The sequence below is a fragment of the Schistocerca piceifrons genome, chromosome 5 (genome assembly GCF_021461385.2).
Source record: "Schistocerca piceifrons isolate TAMUIC-IGC-003096 chromosome 5, iqSchPice1.1, whole genome shotgun sequence".
Taxonomy (NCBI): domain Eukaryota; kingdom Metazoa; phylum Arthropoda; class Insecta; order Orthoptera; family Acrididae; genus Schistocerca; species Schistocerca piceifrons.
The window spans coordinates 546,765,069-546,787,725 of NC_060142.1; the positions used below are offsets into that span (position 1 = coordinate 546,765,069).

Here is a 22,657-nt window from a genome sequence, read left to right on the forward strand (position 1 = left end):
TAGCGTTCATAGATTTTACGTACGACCAAAATTTTTTGGGGTTATTTTTAGCATCTGCAGATAAAATATTGCTTTCAAATTCTTTAAAAGAATCTCTCATTGAGATTGATATGTAGATGATAATAGAACCTGTAGCACAGCGCATTGTAGGTGAAGATTTGAATATTCTGCATTCCGAAAGTTCCTTCCTGCAGATTGTACACCACAGCTTCGGTATGGCTTATATTAGGCCACTTGTCGTTTGAATAACTTATTATTTCGAAAAACGCCTGACTGAATTATGCTGCAAATTGTATTGCCGACCCACCACAGCATCCCAGGGGTCACTGTTTCAAACTGTCCCACAGAGGATGCAAGTTCGATCTCCGTTGTTATCAAGAATATTTCCTTGATGTCAGAAGTGCTGTTATGTCCACTGAACCAACTGAAGAGTTACTTGGAAATGAGTAGCGGCTCCGAATCTGAAAAAATGCCGTTAATGCATGGGAGAGCGGTGTGTTGACTACATACCAATGAAGTTAATGATGGTTTCGGCACAAGATGAAATTGAAGTAATCTGGCATTGCGTGATCACTGAAGTTGGTTGACTTTTCTAACAAGTGACATACAAAGGGGAACCAAAATAAACGAATTCTGGACGAAATGTTGTTAGTAACATGCATCGAGTACTCCCTGATCGATCGTTGTCTGCGGAGAAGCGCATGTTAGATTGAAGCACTTCTTTTTGTAAATGTTATGTCAAGCGATTTTGCAGGTGCGGAAACAACGAAAAAAAAAAATATCTATCAGATTTTGTCAAAAATCGTTACAGACGAGGAGACATATTGTTACAAGTATGACCAAGAAATCAAGCAACAATCGCGTCAGTTTATTTTATAGTATTCTATATTTCGTTTTTCATCGCTATTTGACATTCATACCATGCAGCCTGTGCCATATTACATTAATAGCACATCTGATGATTACAAAGAGTTTAATCGTACTACATAGAGAGCACTCAGTAGCTGATAACAGATTACAATACTAATGTCTGCAGGTGACGATATCTTAAAAAGTTTGTGATTATTTTGTAAGTTTTCTGAATTTTCTGCCGTGTGGGTATTGGTGATGCTGGTGAGAAACTGGTGTTTTAGTTTGCTTAGTCTCTTGCGCGAAATTAATTGATGATAATTGTCATAGCACTAACATAAAACGAAAATCTATTGCCCTCTAATGTTGAGTTTCACGAAAAGACTGGGGAGACTAACTGCTATGGAAATGCGTCCTAATCAGTGGCATCACGTATCTTCTGCCACATGTCCAACCCGTAAATCTTAACCGAAGATGGACGGTAAGTAAGGACCAACGGACAAGCAAGTTACATTTTTTTCGGCACTTGGATAGTCTAACAGGTACCACAGTTAACAATATTTACTGCTTCCAAGTGCTAAAATGATAGTGCGGGGTACAGCGGGAAAAAAAACAGTCTGCAGTATGATGATCAAAGGATTTACTCCTCCCTCGTCATATAACACTGACTGTCGGTAGTAGTTTGTGGCCAAAGACGGTCACCGGTTTCATTCTCACATCACTGATCAGATCTGCCTCCTTCCCATCCTCCATGATTTTCTAGTTACCTACAATAAATGTGTACCTAAGAGGGAAGCGTGTTCGGGGCACATGAAACGCGACACAAAATTCGTTGGATGGAATACGCAGCATAACTGCGGATGACCCTAAATACCGTTTCATCAATGGGTGAAACATTAGGAGACATGCGTTAGAACCGATGGACATGATTCTTAAGTACGTTAATTTCACAGCAGTTTATTCATGACGTGGCTTGAAAACTGAAAAAAAATTATTTTGTGATCGAATAAATTTTGTAAATGTCCTGCGGAATACAAAATGTGTTGCTTTCCATCCCCTTCCCTTCTCGATCCTATCTCTGAACCTCCGTATTTACGTGCCTTACAACCCCGTGCACAGTGCAAGCCGTTATACCACCGTTTAACAAGTACCTACGCTATCTGGAACCGAGTTTTCGGCGCTGACTCAGTCTTTGTCCAGTTAGGAGAGAATCTGATCTCACGCCTAACTTGTAGCTCTCCGCCTCTCTGCTGCTCTGCCGATATCCGAGAGAGATCGTCCTCCCTTCCGAAGGCGTAGAATCAGTTTTTCTCACTCCTAATGCTGCTCCTTTCGTTTCTCGCATTTCCACACCCAAACTCACAAACGAAACGAAGATCTCAACAGCAATGGATAACTGATACGGCAGAATTCTATAAGTTACCTTCAGCCTATAATCTCTCTCGTGGAGATTGTGTGTCAGTAAACACATTTGTCCGGGATAGGAAATATAAGAGGGGGAAATATCGTGAGTTTCACACAGTTTCTCCCGACCTCTCGAATGGTGCGCTAACGAAATAAGATACAAAGTTCGAATTGATATAATTTTATTCAACGTACAAGAGCATCATCATCTTAAGATCATCTGTGGTTTCTTCTGTGTTGAAAAATCAGTGGTTTGGTAGCAAGGAGGCAGATGAAAAATGTTTCGCAACAAGACAGTATTGAACGGAGAAGTTGTAGCCTCGGAGACAGCAGGCAGAACAAGTTTCCCGCCGGTCACGTCACAAAGCCGCACCGAGGCCTACTTTCCTGCACGCAGAATGGGAATACAGGGGCTGTCGTTTCCTAGGAAACGCGACAGCTGCCCGTTGGTCTCTTCACAGCTGCTGCCTTGATCACGAATATTTCCAACATTATATTCACCATTATCCTGACAACTATAGAAGATAGTACCACGTAACATTTTGGGCTAGCTAGAAAACTTAGTATTTTGTACCATAGATTAACGTGCCATCTGAAACTTACTCGTTGCTCGCTACTTTCAATGCCGATCGTCATTTTGTGTAAAGCCTCTGCCGCGCCGTTAGCACTGGGCGGTATGCCCTAGGCGTTTATTTACGTTGAAGAGCTCAACAAGTAATACGTACATTTCAAAACCTTGTTAGTAATGATTAAATGATTAGCGTACATTTCGTATGTTCCTAAATTGTTGGAACCTATGTATTACTGACGAATAATAGTATAAACTAATGGAAATTTCTGATCTTAGAAGCTAGATTAAGGAAAGTCAAACCTACGTTTCTAGCATTTGTAGACTTAGAGAAAGCTTTTTACAATGTTGACTGGAATACTCTCTTTCAAATTCTAAAGGTGGCAGGGGTAAAATACAGGGAGCGAAAGGCTATTTACAATTTGTACAGAAACCAGATGGCAGTTATAAGAGTCGAGGGGCATGAAAGGGAAGCAGTGGTGGGGAAGGGAGTGAGACAGGGTTGTAGGCTATCCCCGATGTTATTCAATATGTATATTGAGCAAGCAGTAAAGGAAACAAAAGAAAAATTCGGAGTAGGTACTAAAATCCATGGAGAAGAAATAAAAACTTTGAGGTTCGCCGATGACATTGTAATTCTCTCAGAGACAGCAAAGGACTTGGAAGAGCAGTTGAACGGAATGGGCAGTTTCTTGAAAAGAGGATATAAGATGAATATCAACAAAAGCAAAACGAGGATAATGGAATGTAGTCGAATTAAGTCGCGTGATGCTGAGGCAATTAGATTAGGAAATGAGACACTTAAAGTAGTAAAGGAGTTTTGCTATTTGGGGAGCAAAATAACTGATGATGGTCGAAGTAGAGAGGATACAAAACGTAGACTGGCAATGGCAAGGAAAGCGTATCTGAAGAAGAGAAATTTGTTAACATCGAGTATAGATTAAAATGTCAGGAAGTCGTTTGTGAAAGTATTCGTATGGAGTGTAGCCATGTATGGAACTGAAACATGGACGATAAATAGTTTAGATAAGAAAAGAATAGAAGCTTTCGAAATGTGGTGCTACAGAAGAATGCTGAAGATTATATGGGTAGATCACATAACTAATGAGGAGGTATTGAACAGAATTGGGGAGAAGAGGAGTTTGTGGCACAACTTGACAAGAAGAAGGGATCCGTTGGTAGGACAGATTCTGAGGCATCAGGGGATCACCAATTTAGCACTGGAGGCAGCGTGGAGGGTAAAAATCGTAGAGGGAGACCAAGAGATGAATACACTACGCAAATTCAGAAGGATGTAGGTTGCAGTAAGTACTGGGAGATGAAGAAGCTTGCACAGGATGGAGTAGCATGGAGAGCTGCATCAAACAAGTCTCAGGACTGAAGACCACAACAACAACAACAATGGAAATTACTCATAACCTTACACTTTGCAGTAAATAGTAATCTTTTCCGCCCGGCAGCTACTGCGATTAGTTCCTACTGCTTCCACGGCTACATTTTCGTCAAACGACCTGTAAATATTTTTTTTTAATCTAAGACGTAAGCCACTATTTATATGTCTCATTTTTATAAGCATTGGCGCAAACAGGCAGATAAATTTAGATCGCCGACAAAATAAAACTATGTTAAGACTGATCTACCTGTCTATAGGATGCACGTAAGAAACGATATTCAACTATCTAAATATTCTTTGCCACTACAAATGCTGTCATTAACGTATATAACGCCTTCTACGTTCCGTAGCCAGGTGCGTGCGTCGCATGAGCTAATTCACGGAAGTAACAAGACGCATCTGAGAGTAACGAGGTGGAAATAGAAAAAAAAAACTAACTCACCCAGAGTCCGACACGAATTTGCAAATGGAAAAGGAAACACGCGAATGATGGAGTGCATAAGCGAGTACCAAATCGTGACTCCAGATATCTGTGGTTGTTTAACGATGCTGCTGTGATGTACAGGAAGATGTCATCGTTGAGTGGCTGTAGGAGGATAGAAGATGACTAAGTCAAAAGAATTCTACTGAGTGTGATGAATGCCAGATCGCTCTACATCTAGGAAAAGGTAAGTTTATGCAGAGTAGTAAGAAAAACAATTCCGTTCTGTTCGAATACATTTTTAGAAGTGTCCTGTCTGACACCGTCAAGTTGATTAAATACCTAGACCTGACTTTGCAAAGCCGGCCGGTGTGGCCGTGCGTTTCTAGGCGCTTTAGTCTGGAACCGCGTTACCGCTACGGTTGCAGGTTCGAATCCTGCCTCGGGCATGGATGTGTGTGTCATGTCCTTAGGTTAGTTAGGTTTAAGTAGTTCTAAGTTCTAGGGGACTGATGACCACAGATGTTAAGTCCCATAGTGCTCAGAGCCATTTGAACCATTTTTTTTTTACTTTGCAAAGAGATATGAAATTATCAAGGGTAGGCAAATGGTCGACTTCGGTTTATAGTGTGAATTTTAGGGAAGTGCGGTTCGTCCGGAATGGAGACCGAGCGTATCACACTGGTGTGACTCATTCTTGAGTACTGCTCGAATGTTTGTGATCCAAACCAGGTCGGGTTAATGGAAGACATCGAAGCAATTCAGATGTGGGTTGGTAGATTAGTTACCGGTTGGTTCGATCAACAGGCAAGTATTACGGAGATGCTTCGCGAACTCAAATGGGAATTCCTGGAGGGAAGGCGTTCTTTTCGCGGAACATTGAGAAAATTTAAGGAAACGGCATTTGTAGATGACTGCAGAACGATTCTATTGCCGCCAACGTACATTTCACGTAAGATCTACGAAGATAAGAGAAACTAGGGCTCGTACGGAAGCATAAAGACAGTCGCCTCCACCATGCACCATACAGTAGCTCCGTACGGTAGCTTGCTAAGTATCTATGTAGAATACCCACGTTTCAATCTCCATTACATACAAAAAACCTCGTCACATCCGGGTTTGTCGCATTTGAAACATACGACAATTTATTCAGTTCAACGTAGCATGTGTTTCGGTTCACGGAACTCTCACCTGGAACTTCTCATTGAATATATCCTATCAGAAATCGATTTCAATACGGCTGGAGGAGGGAATCAGCTACGTCATCCTCTAAAGTGGGTCAAGGGGACCACAGAAAATGGCAGATCTTAATTAGACCTGAGGCTCAGAAAGTAGGAGCCAAGAACCTTAGCAGCTGCGTCGTCTGATAAGTTAGGACTGGAGGTACATCACGCGTGTGTGTCAAGGAGATCACTTTTGAAACTGCATGTGGTTTATACCATCGCAGTTTACATAGTAAATGCCAAATATTTAATGCTACGCCAGTGATGACACTAACTTGCAAAATGCTCGTCAACACCTTCGTCGTGACGATCAAACTAATCATGTATCCGCTCGCAACATTCGAAATGAATATGTGCCCCTGACCACAAATGGTAGATGACGGAGAAGTGCTGACTCTGCACAACTTTTTGTGATAGGCTGGTCTTGCTCGTATGCTGAAACAGCAGAATGGAAGGAACTCAGGCAGTCAGTTGTCCACGAGCGAGATAGTCCAGTGTTTTGAAAGTGAGGGCTCAGACAGGCCACGCTTCGAAGTCTTCTGTTCCGCTCTGTCTTTGCCGATCGTGCGATACAAAAACATCGACATGGATATAGAGAGATATTTTTGTATCGCACGATCGCTATAAGACGGGGCGTATCCCGTCTGGGCCCTCACTTTCAACGCACTTGATTATCCTGCCTGTGGACAACTGACAGTCTGGGTTCCCTCCATCCAGCTGTTTCACTGAACGAGCACAACCAGTCTACCACAAACGTGGTCCTGCGTATCTTAATCACTCCAGGCGTCTTGGAACCATTCCCCCAATATTCGCCATGGCACTCTGCCGCATCCGACTGGCCTGCGTATTTTGAACCCCTAGTGTAATGTTCGTGCCTTAGTAATCTTGAAAGGTTCTGTACGTCACGTCTGTACTTACAGGACATTGAAGATCAGTTTGAGTTCATTCTTATGCATTTTTTGACCATCTTTAACCATAAAAAGAAGTGACTGAATTTGGTTTATAGAAACACTAACACTACCTTTTAGTAAGACTGGGAACGTACTCAATAAGACATATGCAAAATGACCACTCTCCGAAAAACGACATTCAGCAACACAAATGCAACATATTGGCAATAATATATTTTACAATCGGCGTCTTTTAGACTACATACTAGCAATCATTACGGGCTGACTAAAAAGCCACCAGTAATTTTTGTCCTTTTTTTTACATATATCAATGTAAGTATTCAAATATACACAAAACCGTACTTATACTAAATTTTTCTATTTAGACCATACTGACTGTAGTACTTATCCATTTTCACAAAAAATCTGTAGACACCAAGAAATTATGGTGCACGTCAGTGTGACTAAAAAAAGAACAATAATATTTCATGCTTTTCAGAACTTCGTGTTGAGCAACCGACGATACAGTGACAGGAAGAATTTTCTGATTACGTGAGTCAGCATACACAAACAGTTACGGTAGTACACGTAACACGTGCACGTGTATCAACACAGAGCTCCGAACAGATGTTCGCTGTGATCATAGTATACGACGACTGCATGATTGCTCATGAATCATGACTCGTGATGTAGCTAAGCAGGATAGCCTCAAGGAGTTAGGGATTTTAACGGCAGCATCACAATACACATATTCGCTAGTAAAATTTGTCGTAAATAAGGCATAACAATCGAGAAGAAGAATGCTGATGTCCATATATACAACACTAGAGGAAAAAAGACCTTTATTATCATTATTAAAGCTAGCAGTGGGTCAGAAGGAATCCAATACGCAGTAACAAAATTTTTCATTTCTTATCCGATAACATAATTACCGAACTATCAGCTTAATAAGTCACAGCTGCAAAATACTAACACGAATTCTTTACAGAAGAATGGAAAAACTAGTAGAAGCCAACCTCGGGGAAGATCAGTTTGGATTCCGTAGAAACATTGGAACACGTGAGGCAATACTGACCTTACGACTTATCTTAGAAGAAAGATTAAGGAAAGGCAAATCTACGTTTCTAGCATTTGTAGACTTAGAGAAAGCTTTTGACAATGTTGACTGGAATACTCTCTTTCAAATTCTAAAGGTGGCCGGGGTAAAATACAGGGAGCGAAAGGCTATTTACAATTTGTACAGAAACCAGATGGCAGTTATAAGAGTCGAGGGACATGAAAGGGAAGCAGTGGTTGGGAAGGGAGTAAGACAGGGTTGTAGCCTGTCCCCGATGTTGTTCAATCTGTATATTGAGCAAGCAGTAAAGGAAACAAAAGAAAAATTCGGAGTAGGTATTAAAATTCATGGAGAAGAAATAAAAGCTTTGAGGTTCGCCGATGACATTGTATTTCTGTCAGAGACAGCAAAGGACTTGGAAGAGCAGTTGAATGGAATGGACAGTGTCTTGAAAGGAGGATATAAGATGAACATCAACAAAAACAAAACAAGGATAATGGAATGTAGTCTAATTAAGTCGGGTGATGCTGAGGGAATTAGATTAGGAAATGAGGCACTTAAAGTAGTAAAGGAGTTTTGCTATTTGGGGAGCAAAATAACTGACGATGGTCGAAGTAGAGAGGATATAAACTGTAGGCTGGCAATGGCAAGGAAAGCGTTTCTGAAGAAGAGAAATTTGTTAACATCCAGTATTGATTTAAGTGTCAGGAAGTCATTTCTGAAAGTATTCGTATGGAGTGTAGCCATGTATGGAAGTGAAACATGGACGATAAATAGTTTGGACAAGAAGAGAATAGAAGCTTTCGAAATGTGGTGCTACAGAAGAATGCTGACGATCAGATGGGTAGATCACATAACTAATGAGGAAGTATTGAATAGGATTGGGGAGAAGAGAAGTTTGTGGCACAACTTGGCCAGAAGAAGAGATGAATACACTAAGCAGATTCAGAAGGATGTAGGTTGCAGTAGGTACTGGGAGATGAAAAAGCTTGCACAGGATAGAGTAGCATGGAGAGCTGCATCAAACCAGTCTCAGGACTGAAGACCACAACAACAAGATCCGATAACATAAAATGTCTGAAAGGTAGCAAAGCAAGTTTTAAATGTAACCTAAAATCGTTTCTGCTGGACAACTCCTTCTGTTCAATGGACGAATTTTTATTTAAAAACTGATATCCGATATTAAAAAAAAAAAAGAGATATGCTGTTATGAGTAGTTGTATGAATCGGGCTCAAAAACATGTTATTTAATGTTAACATTAATCAAGTATACATATCCGGTAAACTGACTCGCTTTACATCCTTTCGACAAAAGAACCGTTCAAATGATCTATGGAACACGTAAGTAACTAACTAGTTATTTCCTTAGCATATTTTTCACATTTTCATTAGGAAGTTTTCTACTTTGTCAACATTTACAGGATATCCAGGGATGTATGGTGGAGATGGGGGAATTTCGAAATGCTGAAAACTTTCATGTAAGTCCTTCTATTAGCGCAGAATCGTCAGTAAAGCAAAAAAGTTAAAAACAAACTGCAACTCTTTTTAGTTCTTTGTATTGTAACACCAATACTCTGAAATTTATTATTTTCAGTTTCCAATGAATAATGTTTTGCCCATATTTTGTGTAAATTTTGTCAATATTTACATTTATTTATGATTTTGTACCGAATATGATCTGCGAAATTATTATATGGTTTATTGGTCGACGTATAGGATCCATAGGGTAGGAAAAGGTGGAGGGAAATCCTTCTGTGTTAAGGAGACCAAAGCACGCCGATGGAAAAGGTGGAGAGCACGATAACAGGGCGCCAACCGGAGACAAATCCAGTCAGTAGTCAGCCATCATTGTGAGCTCATCCTTGCATGGATACGAGCCTAAAATCTACTTTGGGTATTATTTCATTCAGAACCAGCCAGATTAATATCGTACTGTTAATGTGAATGTGGCAAGGATGTGTCACAGTAAGGTGCGTAATGGAATAGTTAATGAAGAGACTTACTGCTCTTTCAAATTTTAGGTTTACATATTACAAACTTCTTGTCCATTAAAATGTATGTCCAATTAGGACTGGTGATCCTATTACTACCTTGCTACAATTCTTAACTATGTTTTGTGTATCCTAAAAGAAACCATTTGCAATCTGCATTGTTTTTCACGCTGATCATCGTATTTTTTGGATACGAAGAATTAACTCTGAATTTTATCGTCTAAATGAACCATTAACAACATGCTCTTGGTCCAAATTTAGTAACATGACAATACAATGACTCGTATGGAAATGGGTAGCAAGCGGTGTTATGGTAGCCATCTTCAGTATCATAGTTACAATAGTGCGGACCAGATATTTCGCACAGATGAAGAGTACTGGTTCACAATTGATCAACATCGAGGCATCTGAATAACAATAGCCGCCTAGAAACCCTCCAGTATGTAGACTTTTCATTAGTCTTATGTGGTTCAAATGATTTCTAAATACAAAGATGTGAAATTATGTCTAAAATTACAATACTTCATGTCTGGCTAATAAAAAGGGTTAAGAAATCAATACTTACGGGTAAGCCTACATCACAAATATCAATGGAACAGTTCAAATGATTTAAATGGCTCTGAGCACTAAGGGACTTAACATCTGAGGTCATCAGTCCCCTAGAACTTAGAACTACTTAAACATAACTAACCTAAGGACATCACACACATCCATGTCCGAGGCAGGATTCGAACCTGCGACCGTAGCAGTCGCGCGGTTCCGGGCTGAAGCGCCAAGAACTGATCGGCCACCGCGGCCGGCAATGGAAGAGTTAATAGATAGCACCACCACTAGTACAAATGCAGGCTAAAATTTTTTTTCAATTTGGCGCCTGTTGTTTACGTCGGGTTAGCCATTTGTCAAGTAAGTTCGATACAATTTTCGCTACCATCAATAAACAAATTACGTTATACGAAAATGTCAGGTAAGGTGTGTAACTATATTTTAGAGTTCTTAGCAAACACACACCAATGCATGCCTCAGAATTAAGAATTATGGTCAAATGTGAATGCAGCATACCACGGGCCTAAGGGAAGTTTGATAAGGCCATTATGATACACGACATACATTGTAACGATGAGCATATCGTCAATAATGCCCTGTGGCAGTTCGTGGGTGACGATAATTGTCACAAATTTATTTCGGAGCACAGGATCAATTTTAGGAGACCATGGTTGATAGGAAGGCTGATAACTAACCAACAAAATAACGGAATGTAAGATAGAGCATACCAAAAGAAAGGAGGCTGCACTCCGCTATCGCCTAACTTTCACAACCGTCGTACATGCATGTAGAACGGTCGCATCAATTCCGTAGAGGGTTACGAAGAAGGGACACGTATTCGTTGGAAGAATATTGAAGAACTGCGTTTCATTCATGAGGAAGTCGCTAGCAAAATCCTCGTCCAATAGTTTCTTGAGTACTGATTCTTAGTGTGCGGGTTACATAACTAATTCGATAAAGAGAGACAGAAAATTAAAACAAGAACTGAGCAATTAGTCAAAGGTTTGTTTGAACAGCTTGAAAGTATCACAGAAATGTACAACAATAGCCAGTGGATTACTGTCAGAACGAGACGAGGAATTTCCAAATGAGACAGGAGCTACTTTACGTCTTCCCACAAATATTCCGTTGGATGACAACGGGGATATACATATTAGTGCTTACAGAACTTTCTGTCATGGCCAGAGAATGGAAAAAACATCAGGTCCAGCTTCTCTTCCCCAGATTGCATTCCAAATGCGCCTTATAAAATCTCCAACAAACTTTCTCTGCAGCTTTCAGGAACAGGGTACATCACGGCAATAACATGTAGCGCCTACTATTACGTTAGGGCACTCATAACTCGCAAGATACTTAACGTGGTTTTTGAAATTTTCGCAGTACAATAAATATTTCATGAGGTTTCGGGGTTGGAGCCGGAAGACGTCAACTTTTGCCATGATATTTCAGCTTACGATCATTCAGCCATTTGTGTGTGTGTGCGTGAGAGAGAGGGAGAGAAGGAGAGGGAGAGAGAGAGAGAGAGCCGAAATACCGTGGCACAATGTCGGCGTCATCCGGCTGCAAGCACGAAATCTCATGGAAGATACTTCATGTTATTTGAAGCCTCCATCACGTCCTGATTTATAGAGATTCTCCTCAAAATGCTGAATCCTTTCATATTTATAAAGGAAACAGACGTGACATATCAAGCGTGTCCACACACCTTTGCAGATTGTCTCTCTACCCCCGCCCCTCCCCCCCCCCCCCCCCCCGCCTCCCGCCTCCCTCCCTCTCTCTCTCTCTCTCTCTCTCTCTCTCTCTCTCTCTCTCTCTTTGTCTCACAAACACGCAAGCACACGTACACGTAGCACGCAAATGCACGTCTTGCAGTAACTGTTCTGTAGAATTGCTTAAGCTACAGCAGTGCTCGTGTTGCATTGAGTGAGCGTTGCAATAAAAGAGCGTCAGCGCAACCGCTAAATGCTGTATTCGTAATCGGGACAACCGCAGTCTGAACTGTCATCTGACCAACTGTCTCTGCGCTCTCCGCGGTGTTCCAGTTCCCTCTCACTCAAGCTTCGGCCGACAGCATTCTTTACCACTCTCAGCTGTCACCAAGTATTCTGTAGCAGGTCCTCCACTATCATCCGTACTTCACAGACAAACTAACTGAATCATGACTTGGGTAGGTACTCGCAAGGTTTATCCTCACGTTTGTACGCATAGTGATCATGCACGCTATGATAGGGTAGGATTATTTACGTTTCCATACTTGTAATTCACGATTGTCAGTTGATCATAGTAGTGTAGTAGTGCTATTGCGGTTGCGTGAAACACTGGTTGCAATAGGCTACACAGTAATTTGCCTGAAACCAAAATGGGAGATACCATTGACAATGGGGCAGTGTGAACAGTGCTTTTTTTCTGAGAAATCAGCGGACTAGTAACAAGTATGTGACAGTACTGGAAACTATTTCGACATGGTCAGGCACGAATTCGTGTGCTTGCACATGAGTTGGCAATGAAAACAACGGGAGTGTTGTGTTTCCGCCACTGAGAGTAGAATGCGACACTGCGTAAAATCGACCTGCTCAGCGTAGTTCTGAAGTCAGCATTCGCTGTATCTCTTTCGGCTAATGTTTCCTCCCACGCACACTGTAACACGATCATCCGCTTGCAATCAGACTACTGAAGCACGCTAACGTTTGTCATCGACGGATGACAAGCATATGCTGACATCGCCGAATCACTGTTTCTATAATTTCTGTTTGAAGATTCTTTTATTGCAGAGCATGGCTCGAAAAAACTGGAATAATCATCGTTGTAGCGTATTTGATCATCCCTTCAACAAGCAAAGCAAGAAAATATCCAGAGAGTAATTCGCCTTATCTCGGCACGTACCTCTCTACTTTTGGAATCCTTTTTTCCTCTCATGTGTGGGCGGCACGCGCAAACAAGGCTTCCCAACATAGGTTTGTTCAAATATTTGCTTTCTTATAGTGCAGTTAATTCGGGACTCCGTGATATTTACATAAATATTTAGTTCAGTTACCTGAACACATTCCAGGGGAGTGGATGATGTAAAGTGTGTCTCATTCAGGAGGAACACTCTTGCGGACTTTAGAAGAAACCGCTCAGAGAAATCCAAACGTATATCCTCTCTCAGTGGCATCCCATGCAACAATCGAGCAAAACAGAAGTACTAAATTATTTTACCATTTTTCTTATTAAAAATGCGTTGTGAGGTATTAGGTACATTTATAATTCTGTAATAAAGGATATACCCTGGAGCTTTGTCACAATCTAGAAAAATAATTTAAAAAAATCTCTTAGCATCCTGAGAATATACACAGAAAATTGACGAATGGTGGTTTGGTACAGATTAAAGTGAGATTACAGTCTTATAGAAATCAGGTCATTATAGAAGGAATCTAAAAAGTGAATAGTTCCTAACTACTTATCGAAAACTGTCACATTGACCGCGAGGTGAACGTAACGTGTGTATTTCATTTTATCTGACTCGCATACTAAACACGCAAAGCGACAATACACACACACACACCATCAGTAAAGTGACCCTTTTCAAAATGAACAATCAGTTTCGAAATTGCGTGGCGCGACAAAAAGTTATACATTTTTTACTACTGAAATTATCTTAATTATTTGATGACGTGCTAGTAAACTTAATCTCCAACTAACCATCTGCCTGCAGGGCACACAGATAAACGTCAGAAAAAGTCTTTACCAAACTGTATGAGTCACACTGCAGCACCTATTTTCTGACGTATTCAACTGCATCATGGGGTAGCAGAAACCGTCTGCATGTAACTGCTTGGGTTTCATCTTATGGTTACACGGACCAAGAGACGTTTCATGAAAAGAATCGCGTGTACTGGTGCAGGCGTCTTCGTGCACGTTATATAAATGTGAGTAACGTAGATCGTCTTTTCTAAGATTCCGTTCCTGGAGAGTTTATCATTTGGCAACTAACCCCCAAACAGGGAGGAATATGACGCTGCTGAACGTGATTGTTAAACGCAAGACACGTTTAACTGCAGCTCACGATGGCGTTCACTGATTAAAAGAACCAACTGAATTATGGCTGGGGATCTATTATCACAAGAGTAGCTCACATTGTTTCAGGACACACTTCTAACGTTAGTCATCCATCATATCGCCTGCATTAGGTCCTTGCCTGGTAAACAAGCCTGATGCACAAACAAACTTAACGATGTTGTTGTTGCTTTACTACTTGCTTTGCTGCACAAAAACAAGCTTGTAACTGCAAAATAGGAACTAAGTCGCCTGCGATTTGTTGGGAGAAGGCTAGCATGGAGTGGCATATCTGTTGACAAAAGTATCGGTTCAGCAATAGTAGTATTTGGCATTGATTCAGAACTGGGATATCCCTACATGTGAAGCGGTAGAAATCTCTCTTCTCATAGTAGACATCACTGTATTGCACCTGCGATGAAAGGAAGTCCATCTGTGACAGTAGATGTAAGGGCCCGAATCTTCCTGAGTGGGATTAAAGTCCATTCGCTGGTGCGTGCCAAGTTTTCATTTGGCGTAGGTCTGGAGAACCATACGATTTTCAATGTTGAATCAAAAATGTCTTCGTCACTGTGAGCCCATCTTTGTCAATAGCCCGTGCAGTACTACGTGGTTTTACGTTGCATGCGATGTAGAACGCAATTTTCAATACTGGACTGTGAGCGATACAGAGAACTTAAAATACGCAGGGAATTATGACACTTCTCGCGATTGAAACAAGAATTTTGCATTTGCAACGTCAGGAGAAAGAATGAACGAAGGTTGCGTGCGAAAATTTCTTTCTAACGATCACAAGACTGACAGAGTGGGTTCGGCTTTCAGTTTCCCGCTAAGGGAACAATTGTTTGGACATGGATTTCGTGTGTGAACGTCGAGACAAAATTGCAGTCTAGCGAGTGGGCTCACATCGGCTCACCGCGGATGTTTATTTTGGTGCAGGAAAGGCTTACTGGTGGTTCGGCTTCTGGAATCAAGCACAATAAATATTTTGGCAACGTGCAGAAAAATACTGAAGAACTAAAGAGCAATTAAAAAAAACGACACTGCTGTGCACATCTCCACGATATTTGGAGAGAGTTTGACAAGTCTGAAATATCAGCTATTTCACCATCTTACGTAACGCTCTGATATGTTCGCCAGTGATTACCACCTCATCCCGAACAGGAAAAGAATAACTACCGCCACAGGCTTTCGCAAACTAAATGTAGCGATTGAACGTGCTTGAAGGCACTTGCAGCAGAGGTTAGAGTCGAGGGTATACAGTAGATTGTCCACGAAGAAACGAAACACCTCATGTTACCCTGAAAAGTAGCTTAAGCTTGTAGCTTTAGCAGTGATATATTTCAGTATCAACTGAGTAACTACGAAAAGTTGTTGTGATGAATATTTATTTCCAGACTAGTAGTCCTGGTCAAGAGCCAGCTTCCATTCATCTATAAAACATATGATATTTGTATGGAAACAACTTTCTACACCCACGTCTGTTGTCAGCGAAGATCTTCGAAACGGCGGAATGTGCAAGTCAGTGTACCATGTATCACGGTTTGATCCCGTTCTATTCGCGTATGGAGCGCGAGAACGATTGCTTAAACGCCACCACACGTGCTGTAACTGGTTTAATTTTGTCTTCGGAGTCCGCACGCGTGTTGTGTGTAGGAAATCGCAGAATATTCCTAAATTACTCACATAACAGTGCTTTTTGAAGCTTTGTAAGTCGGCTTTCGCGTGATATTTGGCATCTGTCGAACGCGGATGGAAGATCAGGTTTTTCAACCTGTCTGTGACACTTTTTAACAGATATCTGTAACTATTCGTGCAGCCCTTCTTAGTAAGCTCAATGTCCCCTGCTAAAGGTATTTAGTACAAGTCCCACACACCTGAGAAATATTCTAAGGAGGGTCGCACAAATGCCTTGTAAGCTGCCTCCTTCGTACATCGATGCATTTTCCCTGTATCCTGGCAATGAACTGAAGTCTACCACCTGCTTTATCTACAACTGATACTATTTCATCACTCCATTTCATATCTCTACAAAATGTTACGGCGGGGTATTTGCATGATTTGACTGATTCTAACTGTGGATCGTTGATTCTATAATCATAACACAGTACATTTAAATTTGCGAAGTGCACAATTTTACAATTCTGAAAATTTAAAGTAAGTTGACAGTCTTTCCACAACTTATCAAGATCCAACTGAATATTTGTACGGCTTTATTCATGCAGTACTTCATTATAGGTAACTGCATGATCTGCAAAATGTCCGAGGTTGCTATTAATAAGTTACTGTCTGCCAGGTCACTAATACGCACTGAGGTGACGAAAGTCGTGGGATAGTGATATGCACATGTACAGATCGTGGTATTATCTCGCACGCGAGGTACAAAAAGGGAAGGGAAGGTGATTCATCGGAAAAGGTTTCCGACTTGATTACGGTCGCACGACGGGAATTAAACAAACTTTGAATGCGGCGTGGTACTTGGAGCTAGACGCTTGGGACATTCCATTTCGGAAATAGTTACGGAATTCATTATTCTGAGATCCACGGTGACGATAGTGTGCCGAGAATACCAAATGTCAAGCATTACGTCTCACCATGGACAGCGCAGTGGTCGACGGCCTTCACGTAACGACCGAGAGCAGCGGCATTTGCGTAGATTTGTCAGTGGTAACAAACAAGCAACGATGCGTGAAATAACCGCAGAAATCAACGTCGGACGTACGACATACGGTACCCGTTAGGACAGTGTGGCGAAATTTTGCGTTAATGGGCTATAGCTGCAGACGACCGACGCGAGTGCCTTTGCTAACAGCACGACATCGCCTGCAGCGCCTCTCCTGCGCTCGCGACCACATCGGTTGGACCCTAGACACTGGAAAACCGTAGCCTGCCAAGATGAGTGCTGATTTCAGTTGGTATCAGTTGATGGCAGGGTTCGAGTGTGGCGCAGACCCCACGAAGGCATGGACCCAAGTTGTCAACAAGGTTCAAAAATGGTTCAAATGGCTCTGAGCACTGTGGGAGTTAACTTCTTAGGTCATCAGTCCCCTAGAACGTAGAACTACTTAAACCTAACTAACCTAAGGTCATCACACACATCCATGCCCGAGGCAGGATTCGAACCTGCGACCGTAGCGGTCGCGCGGTTCCAAACTGAAGCGCCTAGAACCGGTCGGCCATCCCTGCCAGCTGTCGACAAGGCATTGTGCAAGCTGGTGGTGGCTCCATATTGGTGTGGGCTGTGTTTATATGGAATGAACTGAGCCCACTGGTCCATCGGCTACGTGGAGACCATTTGTAGCCATTCATGGACTTAATGTTTCTGTCACGGACTGCGCGGCCCCTCCCGCCGGAGGTTCGAGTCCTCCGTCGGGCAACGGTGTGTGTGTTCGTCTTACCATAAGTTAGTTTAAGTTAATTTAAGTAGTGTGTAAGTCTAGGGACCGATGACCTAAGCAGTTTGGTCCCTTAGGAATTCATACACATTTGAACATTTGGACTTAATGTTTCCAAACAACGACAGAATTTTCATGAATGACAATACGCCATATCACCGGCCCACAACTGTTTACGATTGGTTTGAAGAACATTGTGGACAATTCGAGAGAATTATTTGATCACCGAGATTGCCCGTCATGAATCCCATCGAACATTTATGGGACGTAATGGAGAAGTCAGTTCGTGCACAATATCCTACACCGGCCACACTTTCGCAATTATGGTCGGTTTAAGAGGCAGCGTGGCTCGATATTGCTGCAGGGGACTTCCAAAGACTTCTCCAGTCCATAGTCCACAGTAGATAGTGTCGGAAGTTCTATGCGGCTTTTCGCGGATGGTGCTGTGGTATACAGAGAAGTTGCAGCATTAGAAAATTGCGCCGAAATGTAGGAAGATCTGCAGCGGATAGGCACTTGGTGCAGGGAGTGGCAACTGACCCTTAACGTAGACAAATGTAATGTATTGCGAATACATAGAAAGAAAGATCCTTTATTGTATGATTATATGATAGCGAAACAAACACTGGTAGCAGTTACTTCTGTAAAATATCTGGGAGTATGCGTGCGGAACGATTTGAAGTGGAATGATCATATAAAATTAATTGTTGGTAAGGCGGGTACCAGGTTGAGATTCATTGGGAGAGTCCTTAGAAAATGTAGTCCATCAACAAAGGAGGTGGCTTACAAAACACTCGTTCGACCTATACTTGAGTATTGCTCATCACTGTGGGATCCGTACCAGGTCGGATTGACAGAAGAGATAGAGAAAATCCAAAGAAGAGCGGCGCGTTTCGTCACACGGTTATTTGGTAAGCGTGATAGCGTTACGGTGATGTTTAGCAAACTCAAGTGGCAGACTCTGCAAGAGAGGCACTCTGCATCGCGGTGTAGCGTGCTGTCCAGATTTCGAGAGGGTGCGTTTCTGGATGAGGTATCGAATACATTGCTTCCCCCTACCAGAGGAGATCACGAATGTAAAATTAGAGAGATTCGAGCGCGCACGGAGGCTTTCCGGCAGTCGTTCTTCCCGCGAACCGTGCGCGACTGGAACAGGAAAGGGAGGTAATGACAGTGGCACGTAAAGTGCCCTCCGCCACACACCGTTGGGTGGCTTGCGGAGTATAAATGTAAATGTAGATATAGATGTAGAATGCTGCATTACGTCGGCCAAAAGGCAGTCCGCTACTCAGTTTATTACAATGAGATGAACACCCTTAGCTGCTTACAGGCGTTGACATACGTCAACGGGGACAGATGAAAATGTGTGGCCCGACCGGGACTCGAACCCGGGATCTCCTGCTTACAAGGCAGACGTTCTATCCATCTGAGCCACCGAGGACACAGAGTATAGCGCGACTGCAGCGATTTATCTCTGGCACGCCTCCCGTGAAACTCACATTCTCAACGTTTATAACAGTTTATAACACGAACAGCAAGAATCTTGGGGCACTACTTCTGAAGATAACGCTCCAGCCATTGTGTATTCCCTACCAACAAATTCCTAATCCAGTCACAAATTTTGGTTCATACGTTGTACGATAGTCTTGATATACACTGAAGTTGTGTACAGGTAAGTAATTCGTTACGTTAGTGAGTGATTAATTCGTAAATGGAAGTAATTCTGCGAACAGCCGACGCAATTTCTCCGTGCAATGGCGCCACTGAGCCTAAAGTTCCAGTAGCCCGCATTGCAACTTCGGGCGCAGTGAGCGAGATGGGTAAGAGAAGGCGAGCGGAGCGACTGGTAGTGTGTGGGGTACTCGCCTGGGTCCATGGAGATGGCGGCGGCGGCGCCGGCGGCCGCGAGCAGCAGCACCAGCGACAGCAGCGGGGAAGCTGGCGGCGCGACCATCCTGCAGGCACTGCCGGCCCGCCGCCGCGCCGCCTTCTTATAGCCTCGCCTCTCCTCCCGGAGGCTGCGGCGCGACACGGGAGGGCGCCCAATGCGACGGGCACGGCCCGCGATTTATTGAGGGCGCCGATCGAATCAAGGCCGGCCCAATCATCGCTGCACTCTTGCAGTGTGTGCGCCAGTCGCATTCGTCTATATCGGTCGTGAACAAAATAATTTCAATTTTTAAGCAGCGCCTCGAGCTTCCGATGGCTGTCTCCGGCATCTTCGTCAGTAGCGGAGATAGCCACCGAAAGCTCGAGAATTTCATTCTAACAGAAGCGGCTCGAAAACAGGCATGATATTCATACATGCCCCCGAGAAAGACACCGAAGACGTATGTCTTCATTTTTGGGAACTAGCTCGCTGGTGACCAGTCAATTTTATGAGCCGTGCGTTTTAACTCGGTCAAAATCCCTGCATTTATCTAATTGGGTACATCTACATCTACATCTACGTGATTACTCTGCTATTCACAATAAAGTGCCTGGCGGAGGGTTCAACGAACCACCTTCAAGCTGTCTCTCTACCGTTCCACTCTCGAACGGCACGCGGGAAAAACTGTAAGTAGGCTGTTTAGGTTTTTATGTTGGTAACGCAACGTAGCGCTCTGTATGAAAAACACTGACTGAGCTGTGTGCAATCTGTGGCTGCTTGGCATTGTTGGAATATTTGCTATTGTAGTGTTGGGCAGTTGGATATGAACAGCGCGTAGCGTTGCGCAGTTGGAGGTGACCCGCCAACGGTGGTGAGTGTGGGGAGAGAGATTGCAGAATTTTGAGAGCAGACGATCTGGACATAAGTCCATCAGAAAGAGTAAATTTGTAATACTGGATATCATGAACTGACTTTTGAACATTATTAAGGTAAATACATTGTTTGTTCTCTATCAAAATCTTTCATTTGCTGACTATGCCTATCAGTAGTGCCTTCAGTAGTTAGAATCTTTTATTTAGCTGGCAGTATTGGCGCTCCCTGTATTGCAGTAGTTCGGGTAACGAAGATTTTTGTGAGGTAAGTGATTCGTGAAAGGTATAGGTTATTGTTAGTCAGAGCCATTCTTTTGTAGGGATTATTGAAAGTCAGATTGCGCTGCGCTAAAAATATTGTGTGATAAGGTTAGTGTTGATCAGAATAAGTAAAGAGAGAAATGTCTGAGTACGTCCAGTTCTGCTCAGCTGTTTGAAAAGCAAATAACGTAAGAGGTTTCCCATCACAGTAATTCATTGATTTTTCTAAGGGGACGTTTCAACACATTAATACGTTGCAATGTGGTGACCTTGCAAATCTACGCACAACTCCCATCCCTCTTGCGTGGCACGGTACGCGGTTGCCAACATGTCTTGTGTTGTTGGTCCTGCTACCCTGGTTATTCGCTGTATCAACTGGTGTAGGCTATTAATCTTTACCTGGCACACCTTTGACTTTATAAAACCCTAAACAAAAAAATCCAAGGGCATCGGGTCAGGAGAGCCGGCAGCCCATAGTCCACGTGCTGATGCGGGCAAGCCATATACCAGAAAATGTTTATTCCAAGTTATCCCGAACGATGATTGCAAAGTGCGGATGTGCGCCTTCTTGTTTATACTATCCTGTTACAGTTGTCGTTCCAGATAGTGTTGAAGCACGCCTAGATAAATTGTTCCTGTAATTGTCTTTTCTGCATAACATGAAAGGTCCGTATATTTTTGTTTCGGTCACTCCCATCCACACATTGACTTTAGGTGCGTCACGTTCCCAATCCTGAACTACATAGTGTCAGCCAAATTGTCGTGACTACGAAGGCTTTCCCGGCGTCATAATTGATAATATTCTTCTCGGGTGTGCAGCCGGATCATAACGTCTTCATGACACAATATTTCCGCGGTCCAACTGGCCGCCATCTTCAGGTGAGAGTGCTGGTACACGATCTCGCCGGAACTGTTCCAGCGAGATCGTGCACCAGCACTCTCACCTGAAGATGGCGGCCAGTTGGACCGCGGAAATATTGTGTCATGAAGACGTTATGATCCGGCTGCACACCCGAGAAGAATATTATCAGCCAAATTGTCGTTTGCAGGACGTTTAGCTCCCTACTGGGCCGTCGAGGCGGTTGGCCTAAGGTTAATAGCGTTCTGTACGGCGCCTATGTTCTCTGGTGACGTTACTGGCCTCCCACAACGTACTCCATCAGCAAAACTTTCCGTTCTTTTGAACTTATACACTAACTTCCTGATAACTTGCCTTGATTGACCTGGCTTTCTAAATTTCATTAGGAAATCCTTTTGGACCTCTTCCTATTCTTTCTGCAATTGTAAGCATTCTTCAGGAGTAGCGGCAAAAAATAAGAGACATTGGGTAACGATTTCAAGGAAATGTCTGCGAACTTTTGAATCACGCTGTAATTTCGGTTTTTAAGCAGCGTCTCGAGCTTCCGATGGCTGTCTCCGCCATCTTCGTCAATAGCGGAGATAGCCATCGAAAGCTCGAGAATTTCTCTCTAACTGAAGCGGCTCAAAAACGGACATGGCATTCATACATGCCACCGAGAAAGACACCGAAGACGTATGTCTTCATTATTGGGAACTAGTCCGCTGGTGACCAGTCCTTTTTAAGAACCGTGCGTTTTAACTCGGGCAAATTTCCTGCGTTTATCTAATTGGGTACATCTACATCTACGTGATTACTCTGCTATTCACAATAAAGTGCCTGGCACAGGGTTCAATGAACCACCTTCATGCTGTCTCTCTACCATTCCAGCCGGCCGCGGTGGTCTAACGGTTCTAGGCGCGCAGTCCGGAACCGCGCGATTGCTACGCTCGCAGGTTCGAATCCTGCCTCGGGCATGGATGTGTGTGATGTCCTTAGGTTAGTTAGGTTTAAGTAGTTCTAAGTTCTAGGGGACTGATGACCTCA

The 22,657-nt window shown here is 42.9% G+C and overlaps 1 protein-coding gene and 1 non-coding gene across 2 annotated transcripts in view; both read right to left on the reverse strand.

The window, feature by feature from the left end:
- The window catches only part of LOC124798056 (cartilage oligomeric matrix protein), a 407,969-nt gene extending 388,260 nt beyond the window's left edge, over positions 1–19,709 (reverse strand). Inside the window, exon 1 of the mRNA XM_047261284.1 lies at positions 19,636–19,709. Coding sequence (XP_047117240.1) covers positions 19,636–19,645 — 10 coding nt within the window. The 5' untranslated portion in view covers positions 19,646–19,709. The remainder of the gene's footprint in view (positions 1–19,635) is intronic.
- On the reverse strand, positions 19,137–19,211 carry Trnat-ugu. Its single transcript has one exon. It is a non-coding gene; the product is annotated as a tRNA-Thr (tRNA).
- Positions 19,710–22,657: the final 2,948 nt, after the last annotated feature.